This window comes from Dendrobium catenatum, unplaced genomic scaffold, assembly GCF_001605985.2.
Source record: "Dendrobium catenatum unplaced genomic scaffold, ASM160598v2 fragScaff_scaffold_1117, whole genome shotgun sequence".
In the NCBI taxonomy this organism is placed as follows: domain Eukaryota; kingdom Viridiplantae; phylum Streptophyta; class Magnoliopsida; order Asparagales; family Orchidaceae; genus Dendrobium; species Dendrobium catenatum.
The window spans coordinates 1,223,390-1,238,828 of NW_021319579.1; the positions used below are offsets into that span (position 1 = coordinate 1,223,390).

General features: G+C 33.8%; 2 protein-coding genes across 2 annotated transcripts in view; one reads left to right on the forward strand and one right to left on the reverse strand.

The window, feature by feature from the left end:
• The window catches only part of LOC110113802, a 6,498-nt gene extending 3,138 nt beyond the window's left edge, over positions 1-3,360 (forward strand). The window contains exons 2-3 of the mRNA XM_020846502.2: positions 2,963-3,014; positions 3,099-3,360. Coding sequence (XP_020702161.1) covers positions 2,963-3,014; positions 3,099-3,310 — 264 coding nt within the window. The 3' untranslated portion in view covers positions 3,311-3,360. The remainder of the gene's footprint in view (positions 1-2,962; positions 3,015-3,098) is intronic.
• A 3,384-nt stretch (positions 3,361-6,744) lies between these two features.
• On the reverse strand, positions 6,745-14,562 carry LOC110113774 (ABC transporter G family member 11-like). Its single transcript, XM_020846460.1, has 7 exons — positions 14,295-14,562; positions 14,115-14,194; positions 12,097-12,561; positions 10,735-10,821; positions 10,488-10,616; positions 8,388-8,474; positions 6,745-7,392 (listed from the first exon to the last, which is right to left on the reverse strand). The coding sequence occupies exons 1-7, from the start codon at positions 14,560-14,562 to the stop codon at positions 6,745-6,747; spliced, it is 1,764 nt and encodes a 587-aa protein (XP_020702119.1).
• Positions 14,563-15,439: the final 877 nt, after the last annotated feature.

Genomic DNA, 15,439 nt, shown 5'->3' on the forward strand with positions numbered 1-15,439 from the left:
ATAATATTTTGTGTTGCGCGCCACGTCATGCTGCTAGGGCTCCACGAAGAACTTTGCGTTGTGGTGTGCTATTCACTGTTGTCAAGTATTTGCAAAACATAGCTAATTGATGGAGTGTGTTTAGCCCAGATTGGAGCTGAGAGTGAACTTTAAGTTATCGTGTGCTAGCCATCCCAATTGTGTGTTTGCCCCATTATGATTTATCTCCATTCTTTTTTATTTATAATAATTTTATATGCCTTTTGACACCCCATTACTTGTTGTGGTTTGATGTGCTCCCTCCTTAAGGAACCTAACATCAATATGAATTATTTAGTTCTAAAATTTTGCTCCATATTGGCACTCGGTCATGCCTAACGCCTTATCTTTTTTTATCTTCTACATGACATCTTTATCTTCTATGGCTGTCCTTTTGGCCTCTTTTGCACCCATTCAATTAATATCATGTGTAACCTCATTGAGTTTTTGTATGATCGAAGGATTTCAAGAGAATTGAAAAGTTTTTCTAAGGCTGATCATCTCTCTTTCATATTTTTTATGATTAACCATTGCCTCCTTAATGATGTTTCAATTAGCTCTTGGAAATTCTATAGATTGGATTTGTTGTTTTGATAACATCTGATCAAAATCAAAGTGAAGGGCGAGATTTAGCTCTTGGAAAATAGAGAGTTAACCTTAATGGAGCATGAGCATCTGCAACTTCTTTGCATGAAGGCATTTCAACGACAAAGGTAGCAAGGTTAACTTATATTTCTAAACCTAGTCTGTGGTGATGCAAGTGGACATAACCAACCTATTGCAACTTTTGTTAGCGAGTTAGGCTCCTTAGCCCTCTCTCCACCGCTCAAGCAAGAGGAGCTTAGAAGTGACCTCTTAAATCCCCTTATCAACATGTTATGGGATAAGATGGAGAGGAGAACATTCCTTAACATGAGGATTACTGCGAACTAAGGATGGTTTGTCCCCCATGAATATTTATTGGTGCAGACATAGTCAACAAAGATTGTAATGTCTGCATCTATCTTTCTGGTTGAGATTATTTAGAAGCCTCTTCCATTTAAGATCAAGGTTCTTTAGCTAACACATAATGGTTTAATTAACCAACAAAGCATCTCGCCATATTTGAGGCAATGATGGCTTGCACCTTTTTGTAATGTTGTATACTATCCACACTTGAGGGATATAACCTTACAGTGGTTTTTCAGGCTCCCATAAAGAAGCATTTCTTCTTCTTGTGCTTGTTCTCTAGTTTCTAGAAGCCTGAAGGAAGTTTTCAAAGCTCTCCTTAATGCATGATAGGTGGAGAATAAGACTTTGAGATCCTATATCATGAGGTTCATTAATGAGTCATAAATGCTCGATTGGCCTATACTCTTTGATCTCAGAAGTGCCTTTCATGTAAGGCCTCATAGATATTTGTTTCAAAAATTTCATTACAAATAACTCACAAGGGAAGATGCCAGACTTGTTGGCAAAGCCAATTAATGTACCAATGTCGAGGAGTTTTGAAATTAGGTTTCAAGTCTCTTTCCTATGCGTCCATTGTTCTTGAATATGCATGTAAGAGGCCTCAGGATCATATTGTTTATTCAGGCTAGTACCTAGATACAGTCTTCTGGAAATCATATTGTTTCTTCTTCTGAGTGGCCTCTTTGTCTTTTGAGAATCTTCTTGAAGGATACTTCAAGAAGGTTGCCAAGATGCCATGATGATTTCTTAATTAGATGGTGGAGGGCTAGTTCTTAGGGCAAGAGCCTTTATTTTCTTTGGTAGGAGCCTTCTTCTTCTTTTGAGTTTTCTTCTTCACCTTCTTCCTACCATTTCATTTCCATCTTGTTGATAGTATGCAAACCTACAAATCATTTAAAGAAAGAGATGCAAATCTCTTGGCGTCCATATTTGTGGTAGATTAGAGATCATACTGTTCTGGAAATCACCTAAATGCCATTCTCACAAGGTTTTCATTCATAAACACTTTACCAATGGAGTTTAACCTACTAGTAGTGTTGGTAAATTTAGTAAACACTTCCTTAATGAGTCCTACCAGTTGCATCTCAAATAACTCAGTCATTTATGAGAAATTAAACATGGATGACAACCAATTCAACTCCGCCTACTGATAAAAAATTGGTAATTGCATGGCGGTGGAGCAACTGGAGCGGATGTGGGAAGTACTCAAGCCATACTGACCAAGCAAGCTCCTCATCTCTCACATGTCCATGCAACCCTATAAGTAACTCCTGTAATGATGTAAATAGTTTTGTGTTACGGTTTGGCCAGAACCGCCCAAACCGGCCCAAGAGGGGCCGGTTCAGACCTATAGGATGCGGGCTATGCCGCCTCATTTATTTGCCGCCCAAGCTTGTGGGGCCCCCAAGGGCGGCAAGGAGAGAGAGGGAAGGGCTTAGGGAAACTATTTAAATTAATGTTTATTTTAGGAAATCTATTATTATTTTTTATTAAGAAGATATGTATTAAAAGAAGGGAGGAGGCTAGGGTTAGGGCATGCATGTTTTGAGTTATTCTCTTGGAATTCCTTGGCTTCTTGGGCTCTAAACTCATCGTCTAGAGATTGGGAGAGAACGATCCTCCTGTCGAATTGAGGATCCATTGTATCTTGCTTTGGTGTTTGTTTTGTTTTGATTACACTACTACAATCTATCTTTTTTAGGTTGTTTTCACCCAGATTTTGCGTTATTTTCGCTGTTTTGACTAATTATTGCTATGGTTGCTTACAAACTCAAATATTTCCTCTTGAATTACTTGCGAACTCAAGTTTTTCCCATCTCCTTTGTCTGCTAAAGACCTTTTTCTCCTTCATAATAGCTTAAATTTGATTTGGACAGTGGAGTGTAGCATTTATATATCAATGCCTGCTCATTTCTCTTCATACTTCATAAAGAGAACTGATATATCTATACTTTTCTCAAGATTTTTCTCTTCTTTTTTGTGGAATATCCAGGCTCCCTGTCTTCCATTGCACAGAAATACCAGTCAAACAAACTCCATAACAGGTGTTTACTTCATTATTCCTCCTCCATCTTATTTTACAGTGTTCAAATATCTGTATTAAACTGACAAGTTGTTCATGTTGGCAGCAACAAGAGCAGGTGATCCTATGAAATTGCTCTGCACCATTAATGCCTTGTTCTTGAAGCATGTAGGTAAGTGTAACACACCATTTCATATTTGGTTAAGTCTAATCTCTGAAATGGATGATAGAGTAATATATGGTTATTGGATGAGCCCTGATTTAGAAGATGGCTGGGGCTTTGTTGTGGCTGCTGTTGATCAACTTTATAGTGTATGAGAATTTTCTTATGCTATTATAAGTTTATAACATCGCCTCTTGTTGAAAAAGTGCTTTTTTGGTATTTTTAGGCTTTGTTTGGAACGGCTTTTTTACTGCTTCTTAAAGCAGCTTTCTAGTATAAATTTTTAAAATTTTAACTAAAAAGCTGTTTTAAGAAGCATGAAGAAAGCCGTCCCAAACGAAGCATTATGATCTCATTTGGGACAACTTTTTTACTATTTTCTAAAAGCAACTTTCTAGTACAAAAATTTTAAGTTTAAGAACTTTTTAACTAAAAAACTGCCTTAGAAAATGGTATAAAAGTTGTCCCAAAAAAATTATTGCAAATGAAGAAATCACACCTACTTCTTCTCTCTCCCTCAAGGGACAATTACTTATTAGCTTTTTTGCTAAACAAATTATTGCAAATTGAAGAATAATTAAAGATTGCTTCAACCTCTTTGAGTTCCATCGAAATAAAGGGTTCTCTCCCAATAAGATTTTTCAAAGATTCTTTGTAGAGAATACCCTACTAAATATGTTTGGAGGTAATGTTCTCATGGAGATCAAGAATGATGAATACCTTAAATGGATGAGCCTACCAAAAAATTAGAGTAATAAAGATTTTTTTTTTAAGAGTAATAAAAATCAATCCATATATTGTCATCTTTATCATTCAAAAGGACAATCAATGGAAAAATGATTTTATTTAGGCTTTGTTGCTTCTTAAAATAATATTTTAATAAAAAAAATTTTAATTTTTGTATTAAAATTCTGTCTTAAGAAGTAATAAAAAAGCTGTCCCAAACAAAGCCTTTAAGCCTTTAAGGAAGATATTGAGTATTTGGAAAACCTATGTTACTATTTGTAAGACTAATCTATAGAACAAAGGATATCATGAGACCCATAACAAATAAATTATCATGATTATTGTTACTTTAAAAAAAAGTTCCACTATAACCAATCTATATATCCTCATACTTGAGAAGATCCACTAAAGAATAACTAAATTATTTTTTATCTCTTCAACTTTATAGGCCATACTAATAATATTAAGGCTTTTTAATAATCATAGCTAATATGAAGACTCCTTGCACCAACGTTATAAAATCATGGATGATATCGGTAATTCAATGGATATTTTATCTCTCGATGTCTTAATGAATTTTTTATTAACTTAAGTTTAGCTCCAACCCATCCTCATAACACTCAATGATTCGGGTCATAAATTCTATGAATATCAGAAACATCACTCTTCAAGTCATCTTAGGTGAACCACCTTTGTAGTCAATTCATTAGTCGGATTCATCATGGTAGATATCAGCTTGAGCTGCAATTTTATATTTGATCAACTCCTCTTATCCAACTTGATGGAAATTATTTTATCCCCTACTTTATGATGAAGCTCCCCACAAAATAGTTATAAGAGAAATAAAGAGAAACTATTCACCAACTCACTTATGTTATTGCTAATAAATTTAATGAGAGAATCTCATTTGATTCCATTGAAAATGGTCGAGATAAAGAAGTAGAGTAGGATCTCGAATCTCGAACATGGGTGGCTAGAAAATGCATTATTAGTATTATTATTGCATTATGGAAAGAATGTGTTAATAAACTATAAGACTAAAAAAAGGCGATAGAGAGTATTATTTTGGAGGATTCAAACATAGAGTGCATCAAGGAAGCTTTAGCCATCATGATGGTTGCTACTTATATAAGAAGGCGAGATAGTGCTCACTTTACTATATAAAGTACGGAGGAAGGGACCAAGGAAGACCCGCTAAGAAAAGAACGATTAGACATACCCTTTTATTGAGATTGGGAAAATTATAGAAAGGAAAGTGGAGACATAGGCCTGAATAAAAGTTAATCATCAGCTAGAGCCACCAAGACAACCCTAAAGTTAAGGAAAAATATGTCGAGGCTACAGGCTTGCCGTTATATTATAAAGGATGGTAAAAGATGCTCAAGTGTAGTATGCTATGTAGTGCCCCAATCGTTTGGTCCTCTTATCACTGGTTCTTTATCTCCCTAGGTTCTTCAGTTAATCCTAAGACTTTCTTCTTGAGGAGGCACTAAGAACAACATAAGGGCTTATATTTATGGAAAATTAACTTGGAATTATGGATTATACTTCTTCGTGTTTTAAAATTGTATATATATGCGAGTTTAGAATATATTGAATGTTAAATCTTAAAATTAAATTTTCTTGATAATCTTTAAATCTCGTTAATTCTAATAAACCACTTAACATTTTTTATCATGATTTATAATTTAAATAATTATTATAGGTAAGATATTGAAAGTAAAAAAAACTATAATTTTTTTTAACATGTTAATTTCTGCTCATCTCCAAATTTAACAAATAATGCTAATTTTTTAAAATTACACAAATATATTTAAAATCCTTTAAAAGGATTTTCTTTAATTCTTTAATTAAATCCCACTTAAATATATATTAAACAACCTAAGAAGTTGGAAAAAAAGTATTACAAGCATAATTTCTTTCATTGTAATTCTAAAATGTAGCATTGGAAAAAATGCTCTAATTTCCATCTCCTACTCGTGGAACAATTATTAGGTCAGGTGAACTAATGTAGCTTTACGTTCGAACGTCAATAACATGTCGTCACATGGTCTTACTCAATATCGTGCGGCCCGACGACTTGATCCGGGATTGCTATGTTCGCGTATTACTCGGTATTGCTTTAGGTGTTGCTCGGCATTGCTAGGTATTGCTTGGCAATAATGAAAAATATTGCTCTGTGAAGACCAATACCGAGCAATACCGAGAAATACCGAGCAATACCGAGTTTCTCTAGGTGTTGCTCGGTATTGCTAGGTATTGCTTAGCAATAATGAAAAATATTGCTCTGTGAAGACCAATACAGAGCAATACCGAGAAAAATTCGGTATTGCTCGGTATTGATCTTCACAGAATGATATTTCTCGTTATTGCCTAGCAAAATCGATCAATACCGAGCAACACGCGAACATAGCTATCCCGTCTCTGTTCCAGGTCGGGGTTGTCGGGCCGCACGATAAATAGTGAGAACACGTGGCACTATTTTACTGGCGTCCGAATGTAGAGCTACGTCAGATGACCGGACCAAATAAAAGTTCCTACTAGTGGCACTACCAAACTAGAACAGTAGAACACATTGGACTCCCTTTTGAAATACTTTTTTTTTTTCATAATTTCTTTTTAAAAGCATGGGCTATCACAATTTGCTAAGTACAAAGAATATATAAATTAAAGAAAACTTTATTCAAACTTGAGCATGGCTTCATGATATTTGGAACCATGCTTAGTTTTCTTCTTCATCTCTATATGAATAATATCAATTTGAATTATACAACATAATGTAAGGCTATAAAAATATTACTGAATAAGCTTAAGAGAGTAATTTGTGTAGAAGTTAGGGGTGATAATAAATCATCTAGAAAACTTAGCAGACATGTTTGAAATCACCAGCCATCATTTCTCTACACGTTACCACCCTAACTTTCTCAGAAGCCTTCAAAATCACTATGAGTGATACCCTATATAATACGAGCATCCCAAGCAGTATAACTAAATCGACCCACTTTGAATATCCCATCTCCACTTGAAACATTTTATTTAAGATGTCATTTCCATTGATAAGGGTTGGCAATTTTTCTATTGTTTGACTCTCAATAAAACTTTGCCCCATGAATTCATTCTTATAAAATCCTTGAACTGCATACTTGTGAAAAGAGATGTAATATAGTGGGTATCTCCATAACACCATTGGGAGTTCACTGGGAAGCCGAAAAAAACCTCCATTGAGCATCATCACGCCTTGGATTCCAGCTCCTATGATAATGCCCATTAGAAAATTAGGGACTGTGGCGGCAACTATCATCATAAGACCCTCGACAAGCATCATGCATGTTAAAAGTATAAGTGAAAAATAAGCAAAATGACTAATGTTGCCTCGAAGTCCTGCTAAGTAATAGGCGATGGCTCCTGGGACTATGGAGATGAAGGCTAAGTATGGTATGGAGGAGATCGTATTGGCAATAACAAATGTAGTGACACCATAATGCCCATTGAGTCTCTCCCTTCTGAAGATCTGCAGAGAAAATTATCATTAGATATAAATAAACTTTTCTTCTACAAATGACTAATCTTCAATAGAAATTGATAAAGAAAGAGTTCATATATCAAACTCAAAATTTATTAGAACAAAGTCCAATTTATTTTATGGTAGGATTTTAATATATTCTATTTAAACTGGATTTTAAATCTTTCATCCATTTGTAAACTCAAAGGAATTGTTGAAATTGAAGCACATTGGTCATCTTTTTCCATTTGCCAACAACAAAAAGTTCAATAATATGTCCTCTTATTGATGTTAGATTGATCTTAACTTTGTCGATTCGACGACAACAACTGAACATACATTTTCAATAATGAAGATTGTCAAGATAATGCTACGAAATTATATGAAGGATAATTTTCTTGCATGTTCATTGATCATATATATTGAGAATGACATTACAAAAAATCCTTAAGCTATAATCAATAGGTAATGATTTTGATGAAATAAAGAAGCGTCGTACGTAATTCCACGTGTCTAAAGCAAATAGCCACTTGTAGATTTTTCATATTATAAATAGTTAAAATTTTATAATTTTACCAAAAATGACAAGTCTTTGTCCCACTATGTGGGGTGAGCTACATGAATCATTTTTCTTCATTATGTCATGTTAAGAGTCAAATTTCAATTAAATATAATTAAAAAATGTCATTCTAATACTTTCTAATCAAGTCTTTTTAGGTTTACCTCTCTTTTCTTAACATATAGGCCAAATCTAATACATCTAGTCTCATAACCGAGTCATCAGAAGGCCAACATTTTATGTGACCAAATCATCTAAGACGACTCTCTCTAATCTTATCTGTCACTAGAACTACTCCAACCATTTCACATATATACTTATTACGTACATGTTGAAATTTTATTAATATAACATAATGAAGAAAAATTATTCATATAGTTGACCCACATAGTGAGATAAATGTTTAATGTTGTTGTTGTCACATCATTGAATTCACCATGCTTACCTTCATGTCTTCTGCAAAGGAAGGGAAGCCGCCAATCGCCATAAACGTGAGAAACGAAGTAATGAAGCCAAGCATTGAACTCTTTGCCTGAGATTAATAAATAAAGTTGTCTTTAGATTTCTGATGTTAACATCTAAGTAAGGCTTCTTTTGGGATGACTTTTTTATTGCTTCTTAAAACATACTTTCAGAGAAAACATTTTAATTTTTGTACAAAAACTCTATTTTAAAAAGCAATAAAAAATTCGTCACAAACGAAACCTAAGAGTATTATAAATGAGTTAACTCATTACTCCAATGAGTCAAATAAATATCAATGACATTTATAATAATTTTTTATAGGATTTGAAGATTATAATGCCATATGAATAAATATTAATATTGAAATATTAAACATATAAATACGAAAATTTTTTGTGATATATGTTTAAGGAAAATATTATTTGATCTATAATTTTTATGTATTTATGTGTATAACATATAAATTTTGATATTTATTTATAATTTTATATAACATAGAAAATTTTAAACTATAAGATTTGTGTAAAGAAGCCCGCTTTGCTCCCGCGTTTCACCAGACCGCATCTCTTTATTCATTCATAAAGCCAAAAAAAATAAAAATTATTATTATTATTTTATGAAAATTACTAAAAAGCTAAAATTAAGGAAATGAGAACAAATTAACCTCTGTTAATTAATAAATTAATCAGACAAATTAATAAAAAGATTTATAACAAAAGGTTCTAATGTAATATTTATCTTTGATTTACATTAAAATTAATGTTGTATATGCTATACTAATTAGGCAAAACCTCATTATAATAGGCAAATTATTGCGTCCGGTGTTCGGATTCATCCGGATTCCAATCCAGATGTGTCACATCAGCAAAATACATCGGGACCCATTGTATTTGAGTGACTTGACGCATCTGGATTGATTGTCCGGAGGTCAGGTGACCGGACGCAATAATTCGCCCATTATACTAAGGGTGGGCAATTGCCCACAAAATCAAATTTTACTTAGAAGGGAAGGGGGATAATTTTGGGAATCTCCCCTTAAAAAGAAAAAAAAAAGTATCCTAAGAAACGGTCTGTTGTTCACCGTTATTCTCGTTCTCACGAAGTCAGAGAATATTTCTACCTCTCTTTTCATAGAATTAATACGTGCGGTCACCGGATGTCATCCAGAGACAAATCAGGACGCGTCATGTTATCATTTTATTGTGTACCAGTGCTATGTACCGCTGTGTATCGGGTGACATGGCGCATCCTGATTCGTCTCCAAATGATCCAGTGCCCCTACGTAATAATCTCTCTTTTTTCATTCCTTTTCATGCACAAAGACTGAATTTCATCTTATACATTTTTCTTTTTTTATGGTTAGTTATTTATGTAATGAATTTGCACATAAGAAAAAACCTAATTCTGCTCTTGTATATTGAATTGCACTAATATCAATGCAAATAGTATGATTTTAAAGCTTTGTTATATAACATACTGATGCATTTTGCATTACTATGTTATATGATACACTTCATTACACTAATCTCAGTGCAAATCAAAAGATTTTAAAGCTAATCCTAATGCATTTTGCATTAAAATACCTTGAAATTATTTTTTTAATTAATAATCAATCACAAACAATCACGTATTAAATGATTCATATCATGATTATTCAATAAGTTTCATGTTGGTTGTCAACTACCTAATACAACATTCAATCTTTCTTATCCAGGACTTAGGACTCGACAACATAAATAAAAAAAATATGTAGAAATGGAAAAATTAGTGCGTCCTCCCACTTGACGTAGAGATGCGTCCTCTCAGAGCTAAAAAACTCGGTTTTTACTCGGTATTGCTAGGTATTATTTGGTAATAACGACGAATATCATCATGTGAAGACCAATACCAAGTTATATCGAGCTATTCCGAGCAATACCGAGCAATACAAAAAAATACATAGTTTTTCCTAGAGAAAACTCGGTATATGCTCGGTATTGCTCGGTATAGCTCGGTATAACTCTACGTCAGGTGGAAGGACGCATCTCTACGTCAGGTGGGAGGACGCAATAATTTTTCGTAGAAATGAGATATTAAATACCATTTTATGTATGATAGCAATGTTTGAAAGCAATTGTAGCATGCAAATTGATGAAGAATAAGAATCCACAAGGATCTCAATGGCTTTGGATGTGGTGCTTTGCCCACCTTCTATGTCTTCTTCATTGTCCTGCTCATGTGATTTATTGCAAAATATTTTGTAAGCTTGATTAATTACAATAATTAATTGAATTAAATAAGAGCTAGAAATATAGAAAAAATATATTAAAAAAAATATTTGCACTCACATTTTCAAAGTCTTTGTTGATGGTTCTTAGGAAGTGATCAGAAGGATTTTGCAGTGATGGACAAGGGAATCCATTGGTAGCAAAGAACTGTATTGAAGAAGAGGAATCAAATATGTAATTTTGTTCAAAAAATAAAATAATAATATAATAAAAAAAGACTATAATTTTGTTATGTAAAAAAAAATTATGGGATTTATGTCATGATTATCCGACAAATTTTAAGCTGGCTTTCAATAATATGATGCAACCCTTTATTTTTCTCATATAAGGCTTGAAACACGATAATTAGGGGTGTCAATTTTGGGTCACAGGTCAGGTTCGGGTCGAATCCGAAATTGACCCGGCACTATTCGGGTCAACCCAAACCTAAACCGTTTTTGAAAACAAGTCGGTTTTCGGATCCGAACCCAACCCGCTTCGGGTTCGGGTCAAACCGACACGACCCGAATGACCCGATGCCAACAAAAAATGCTATTTTTTAATCCAAAAACGGGTCAATCTTCGCTTTTTAGGTCAAAACAGGTCAATCTCGGGTTGTCGGGTCAAAAATAATTTTTTGGTTCAAAACCGGGTCATTTTCAGGTCAATTTTGAATCAAATGGGTCAACCCAAACCTGACCCGATTTTTGTAACGGATCGAATTGTTGAACCCGAATCTGACCCTTTTCGAGTTCGAGTTGACCTAACCCGAAATTTCCTGGTAGAATTTGAGTCGAGTTTTCAGGTCGTGTCAAATATTGACACCCTAATGATAACGATAGCGTTGTTGTTGATGTATATGCAAAAATTAATTAAAAAAAATAAATTTTATATTTTTATGAGAATATCTTCCTATAAATTATATTAGGATAATTTTGAAATTTACTGAATTTATTTGAAGATTAATGCAATATATATAACATTAACCTTAAAATAAATTAAATAATTTAAAATCAATTTGATATAATTTATAAGGGTGTCAAAATAGATCAACAAGTCAGGTTTGGGTTCGACTCTAAATTGATTTGGCCTAATTTGGTCAACCCAATTTGAACATATTTAAAAAACTGATCAAAAATTGAACCCGAACTCGACACACTAGCAACCTAAATTACTCATAGATTTTAGATTGATTGATTAAAAGTAAGAATATTATATAAATAAAAAAAATAAGACAAAACTTATGAAATGGGTCATTTTCAAGTCGAAATTGAGTTAACATGTCAATCTGAACCTACCCATTTAATAAATAGGTTAACTTAAATCTGGATTTTCAGGTTCGATTTCGATTAGGTTGGCGGATCGAGTTATTTTTTGACACCCCTAAATAATTTATATGAGAATATTCTCAATTATAATTAAAAGAAAAAAAAAAGCACCAACCTGCTTGGCTAAGCCAGGCGAACCAAAGAAAACGGTTCTCCCATACGCCAAGAGGCAAACCGAACGAAAAAGACCGAAAACCTCCGCGCTTGGCTGGTGCACCGCGGCCAAAACTGTTATCTGTTCCCTCGCTGCCATCCGTCCGATTCGATCCATCACGTGGAAAGCAGCCGCGCTATCTAGCCCGCTACTCGGCTCATCCAGAAACAGAACCTTCGGCCTAGCTAAAATCTCAAGGCAAATACTCAGCCTTCTCCTTTGCCCGCCGCTTATCCCCTTCGATGAACGGCCACCAATCCTCCTACCGGCGATTCGGCTAAGCCCCATTTCCTGTAGCGTTTCCTCCGCCCTCTTAATTCTGTCCTCTCTCCCCATTGTTTCGCTGAGTTGTAGCTCCGCGGCATAGTGTACCGCCTCTCTCACTGTTAATGTTGCCATTAATATATCTTCTTGCATTACATAGGACTGAAAGAAATTAAAAAAAAAATTAATTTTGAATTTACAGAATTTTAAATATAATCCAAGAATAATTAAATAAAAAATGAGACAAATAATATTCGTAATTAATTGGACAACTTTATATTTATCATTATTGTGACCATGCGGTGGGGTGTCAATATTTGACCCGACCCGAAGATTTTGGGTTCGGGTCAACCCGAACCCAAACCGGGTCAGGTTCTGGTTAGGGATTTCAACCCGTTTATAAAACCGGGTCGGGTTCGGATTGACCTGGAAACCCGAAATCAACCCGATTTGAGCCGTTTTTTATTAATTTAGGAGGATTTTAATGGATTTTTATGAAATAAGTAAATGATATTTCAAAAAATTATAAACATTATTGCTTAAATTAAATTAATCTTGATTTATTTTAAATTAATTGAAGTAAATCTTACCTTAATTTGATTTAGATTTAAATACATTGAATTAAATATAAAATTTTTTTAATAAAATATATCTGAATCGGGTCGAGTTCGGGTTGACCCGGACCGGGTCGGATTCGGGTTCGAAAAATCGACCCGTTTGCATAAACTGGTCTGGTTCGGGTCGGGTTCGGGTCGGGTTGAATAGTGTCGGGTCAACTTCGGGTTGGACTCGAACCCGACCCGTGACCCGGTTTTGACAGCCCTACCATGCAGTAAGCCAGTAACTGTCATTTTATCCTAATTATTTTTTATTTTCTATTTAGACTTCATTTGCATTGGGTTTTTTTACTAATTTCTCAAATAGGTTTTCGTACAAAATTTTTTTACTCAAAAGCTGCTTCAGAAAGCAGTAAGAAAGCAATCTCAAAACTAAGCCTTTATTATAATGAGAATTGTGTAAATTATATGAGCTATGTAGGTAACTTTTGTTCTACTCTTGTCCTAGTTCTATCTCTCACTTAGGTGTTCGACTGAGATTTTGTTGGGATGATTTTTTTACTATTTCTTAAATTAATTTTTTAATAAAAAAAATTTAAACTATAACTTTTTATTAAAAAAACTGCTTTAAAAAACAGTAAAAAAACTGTCCCAAAAGAAACCCGAGTTCCTTGATTAGAGAGACTCGGCTTGCTTCCTTACCCCTCTTAATTTACTTGATAAATTAAGATTATAATTATTATATGTTTTATATCGTAGTGTTGTGCAAAATTCAACACGTATAGATAAATATTATAAGACCTGAAAATTTTTATGTAAAGAATCTAAAAAGTGAAAAAAAAAAAATCTCGACATTGAAAAATCTTTTATATAGTAGGTGATGTAAGAATTCTGTCTTCCTCATAATTGACAAAGATTTGGACGATCCCAAATTTAATTTCAGAAAATTTTTATTCAAAAATAACTCAAAATTCATGTCCAATTAAGCCGATTTTTAGTGATGTGCCAATTTTAAATTTTATTTGTGGCAGCTTTTTAACTGTTTTCTAAAAAAAAAAAATTTTTAGTATATAAATTTTAATAAAAAAATCTACTTTAGAAAATAATAAAAAAAGTTACTTAAGCAAAAATAAATATAAAATAGAGCATTAAACTCACTGCAACACCAAATGCCAAAATCTGCGTGCGGCCATTAACCAAAAGTTCTCCACTGCATCTAAGGTTCGAAGCCAACCTTCCTAATGAAGTAATTAAATCCATATTTAATTGTTTTTTAAGCTAAAATATTTGCAAATACGATGAGATAATTATCTATTAATAATTCATTAACGCAAGCACCTGCGAGGGCGTCCAGCAGGGTTGATTTGCCGCAGCCCGACGGGCCCATTATGGCCAGAACTTCGCCGGGGCGGGCCATTCCAGTGACCTTCGAAAGTATGGGAACGCTCTCACTTCCCTTTCCGTCTAAAGGCCGAACACACAGATCCTCCCAGGTAAGAAAAACGGCGAGCCCGCCAGCGGCATTGGGCGGGCCTTGTTCTCCGGCGGGGCTCTCGCCGTCCATCGCCGGCGATGGGGAAGGAGTTATAACGTCGTACGAAAACATGTTTTCCGGCTAGCTGAAGAATACTAAGCCGCTATTAAAAGGCGTTGGGATTCCCTTCGTATTTGAAGCTGTGAGATGCTGAAAAGTTCAGTAGTTTGAAAGAGTTTGGTAGTTTTGGTAATCATAAGATGGAATTTTGATGAATTAAAATTAGGAATTAGTAAATACTGTCCATTTTTATTTAGGAGCTGTTTGCAAATGGAGAATAAATTATTTCAAATGTTAGTGTTTTGAAAATATTAAGGTTTGATTTAAAATAGAATAAATGTAATTAATATAAAATTTTGATTTATTTGGGATACATCATATAGATCATTTTTGGTGTATTTGAAATTCTTCCGATTTGATAGAGTTCCAAATACACCATAAATTCATTGCAATTGCCGTTGTTCACCGCCACCGCCATCCATCACATTCACCACCCACCAACCACATTTGTTGCTAGTGTTGGATAATGACGGTTACTTTTTTACACTTTACATTACATTCATTTTACGTTAAATCAAACAAAAAAAAATTAATCTCATGCATTATTTTTACAATCATCCAAATACAGTGGCGAAACAACGTTAAGAGTAGGGGGGGCAATTGCCCCCCTCAAAAAATTTTTTTTTTGTTTTTTATAGGAGAGAAACAAATTTTTTTATAGATAAAAGTTTTTTTTTGCCCATCCTAAAAAATTACTTTTTCCCACCCTAAAAAACTCTTTTGTCTTAACTTGTCCTAAAATGTCTATATATTTTTTCAAATTTAGTTCTAATATTTTCTTTCGTGTTTTTCATGACAATTTAACTACACATTTTTCTTTATTTTTCTTGCTTAATTTTTTAAATAACTTATATATATATATTTATTTATTTTTATATTGTACTTGCCC